Source organism: Propithecus coquereli, unplaced genomic scaffold, assembly GCF_000956105.1.
Source record: "Propithecus coquereli isolate 6110/MARCELLA unplaced genomic scaffold, Pcoq_1.0 Scaffold9, whole genome shotgun sequence".
Lineage (NCBI taxonomy): Eukaryota > Metazoa > Chordata > Mammalia > Primates > Indriidae > Propithecus > Propithecus coquereli.
The window spans coordinates 15,517,800-15,521,060 of record NW_012155284.1 but is presented as its reverse complement, the minus strand read 5'-3'; the positions used below and the strand labels follow the sequence as shown (position 1 = coordinate 15,521,060).

Here is a 3,261-nt window from a genome sequence, read left to right as displayed (position 1 = left end):
AAAAATTTTTTAAAAATATGCTCTATTTTAGCTGAATCCTGAAACTTGTCATGATTGTAGAGTACCTGCTCTGCACCCATATCGAATACATTACCAGTATGTGATTGCATTAGCTCCAGTTTCCTTCTCTGCAGAGGAGACCTCTCTCAGAGGGTGTCCTATGTTACAGAACAAGGGACCAAGAGCTCTTTGGAGTTCTCTTCCTGAAGCACTGTTTCGAGATTGCGTGACTGAATTGACAGGTTGTTAGCCGAATTTAGTCCGAACAACTTAGACCTGGTTTCTCCACTGGAAGTGGAGTAGTGATTATCGAATAATCAGATTGTTAAATCAATTTTTGTCTCAATTGCTTAGGTAATTTAAAGTTGCAGTTCTTAAGTTTTGCTGTGCCTCAGAATCACCCAAGGAGCTTGTTAAAAACATAAATTCCAGGCTCTGCACTTTTAAACAAGCAGCTCCCTGCTTCTGCCCTTGTTCTCCTACTGTCTACTCTCCACAGAGCAGACAATGTGAGCCCCTTAAAACCTAAGTTAGGTCGTGTCGCTCCTCTGCTCAAAACTCTAATTGATTTCCATCTCTCTCAATGGATGAAACAGTCTTCACCGTGATCTAAAGGGACTTTTGTGTTCTGCCCTCTCCGTCCTTAGCTCCCTCATCTCCTCATGCCTAGCTCCAGGGGCCCCTTTGCAGTTCCTTGAAATTCCTGACTCAGGGTTTGTCACCATTGTCTAGGATGCTCTTCCCTCAGACGTCTGCATGTTACATCTTACACCATCTTACACCATTTTCTTTAAATCCTTACTCAAAAGTTGCCTTGCTGTTTGGGGGATGGGCACACTTGCAGCTCTGACTTGGGTGGTACAAAGGCAATATATGTAACCTAAATGTTTGTACCGCTGTAATATTCCGGAAAAAAAAATTGCCTTCCCAGGAGTTCTTCCCTGCTCACCATGTCTGCATTTTTAACTCCCTTTCAACATTTCATACCTGCTTCCTGCTTTGTTTTTCTCTTAAGTATTTACCGTAAACGTGATATGCATTTTATTTTTCTAATGTTTAACCTTTCTCCACTCCAACTAGAAACTAAGTTCCAGTAGGAACTTTTGTCTTGCTTGTTCACTATTGTATCCCCAGTGCCTAGAACACTTAAATATTCCGTGAATGAATTGAACAGAGTAGCGCTGCATCTCTATTATAGGTGATCAAAGGAGCGGATTTTGAGAAACATTGACAAAGTATTGTCACCATCACAGTCATCAAACATTCATTGAGTTCCTCCTGTATACAATGCACTATGCTAAATAAAAACTGGTTATTTTTCCTGATTTAGTTCAGGGACTGCTCCAAAATTTTGTTTCATATTGGCTTTGAGAACCCAGCAACAGAATTATTTGCCTTATTGATTCAAGTCTTGTAGGCTTGTAGCTGCTTAGCTAAGGAAGTCCATTAATGTACTTCCTATATAGTTAAAAGAGGCTGCTTTCTCGCAATGAAATATCCCGACTCTGCCCATCCTTTAAATATATTCATAACATTGGCAAATTAATTCAATACATCTTTCCTGAGTGCTTGCTATTGTTAAGGGAGAATTTTATATGATCAAAGTGTCTTCCTGCTGTTTTCAAATGAAGTGATTTTGATTTTGGTCCCTTGGGTTGATTTTAACCAAATCAGACATAATGCAGAGCCCAAAACAAAAGAGGTAATCCAAATGTCGCTAGACTAGGAAGAGAAAATGGTTTATATTTGAGAGTGATCCTTTGAAGTGATATTTAAACACTGTTGTACCCTTTGTTAAATATGCGTGTTCCATTCCAATGGTTCTCCCACCTAGCAATGGGTGCCAGTGTTCTAGCTATTGAGAAAACAAGTCTGGGGCTTTATTGCATTTAAGGAATGTCTTAAAGGATAGGAACATAATAAAATGTTTACATAATCAGGCAAGTAAACATTACATTAGAGGAAAATTGGTTTCACTAGTTATGGCGTTTTTCTTTCAAAACTATCTGTTCTTAAGAGTCAGCCTCCCATTATTTTAGATTAATTTTTACAATTGAAACTGTTTTCATTACAGGCAATATGAATGGCCTAAATGGAAACATATTTTTGTACACATACTAACCTGACTTAGGGCTGTGGACTTTTTTTTCCCTATAAATGACAATAGTCTAAGTCTAAAATAGTCTAATCTTAGACTATTTTGCCAAGATTTTCCATTGGGTATCTTTGTTCTATTGTATTTCTTTTTTTTAATGTATACAATTTAAGGCTTCAACATTTTGAATTGATCTTGAACAAAGCAGGTCTCTGGTAGTGATTGTAGACTTTAATTGCACAACCTCTGGGGCTCACTCTATACAGAGGACCTACTGCTAAGCAATTGATTGGGCTTTAAATTGTGTCCCATAAACCTTTTTTTTTCTTTTTAAACTTTTGTGTTTTGGGTTATGCATGTTTCAAATGCCAATGTTTAAAAGAATACCTTTGCCTGTAAATTGTTCTGTATAGGACATACAGTTCCCAAGCAAAAGATGGCTGTGTGGAGGGCATCTTTCTGAGTGCACACTCAGAATTACTGGCAAATAGAAGAGCAATTAAAGAGGTGAATGTCTTAGATCCCTGTTTCTCAAGCTTTTCCACTGGAGAATCATTAAAGGCATACAGTTGTCTCTTGGTATCCATGGGGAATTGGTTGCAGGACCTCCCATGGATATCAAAATCTGTGGATGTTCAAGTACCTGATGTAAAATGGTGTAGTATTTATATATAACCTATGCAATCCCCCTGCATACTTTAAATCATCTCTAGACTACTATAATATCTAATATGGTGGGAATGTATGTAAAAAGTTGTTATTCTGTATAGTTTAGGGAATAATGACAAGAAAAGTCTGTACCTGTTCAGTACAGACACCTTTTTCCTGAATATTTTTGATCTACGGTTGGTTGGATCCACAGATGAGGAACCCATGGATATGGAGGGCCAGCGATTTAAGAAAGGAACTCATGTCCCCAGAATTCTAACTAGCATGGAAAGGCCTGCTTAAGCCTTATGAGCTTTAAATTATTTGAAGTTCCCATTTTGTTTTTAAAATTTATGGAAATTTTTAGCTTGACTGCATAACCTAATGGCTTGCTTTACTCTAATAATAACCTCACCCTCCCGTATATGGAGGGCCAGCGATTTAAGAAAGGAACTCATGTCCCCAGAATTCTAACTAGCATGGAAAGGCCTGCTTAAGCCTTATGAGCTTTAAATTAT

At 37.9% G+C, this 3,261-nt stretch overlaps 1 protein-coding gene across 1 annotated transcript in view; it reads left to right on the top strand.

Annotated features, from left to right (window-relative positions):
• The window catches only part of FAM159B (family with sequence similarity 159, member B), a 31,625-nt gene that overhangs the window by 14,232 nt on the left and 14,132 nt on the right, over window positions 1–3,261 (top strand). Inside the window, exon 4 of the mRNA XM_012664563.1 lies at window positions 1,835–1,840. Coding sequence (XP_012520017.1) covers window positions 1,835–1,840 — 6 coding nt within the window. The remainder of the gene's footprint in view (window positions 1–1,834; window positions 1,841–3,261) is intronic.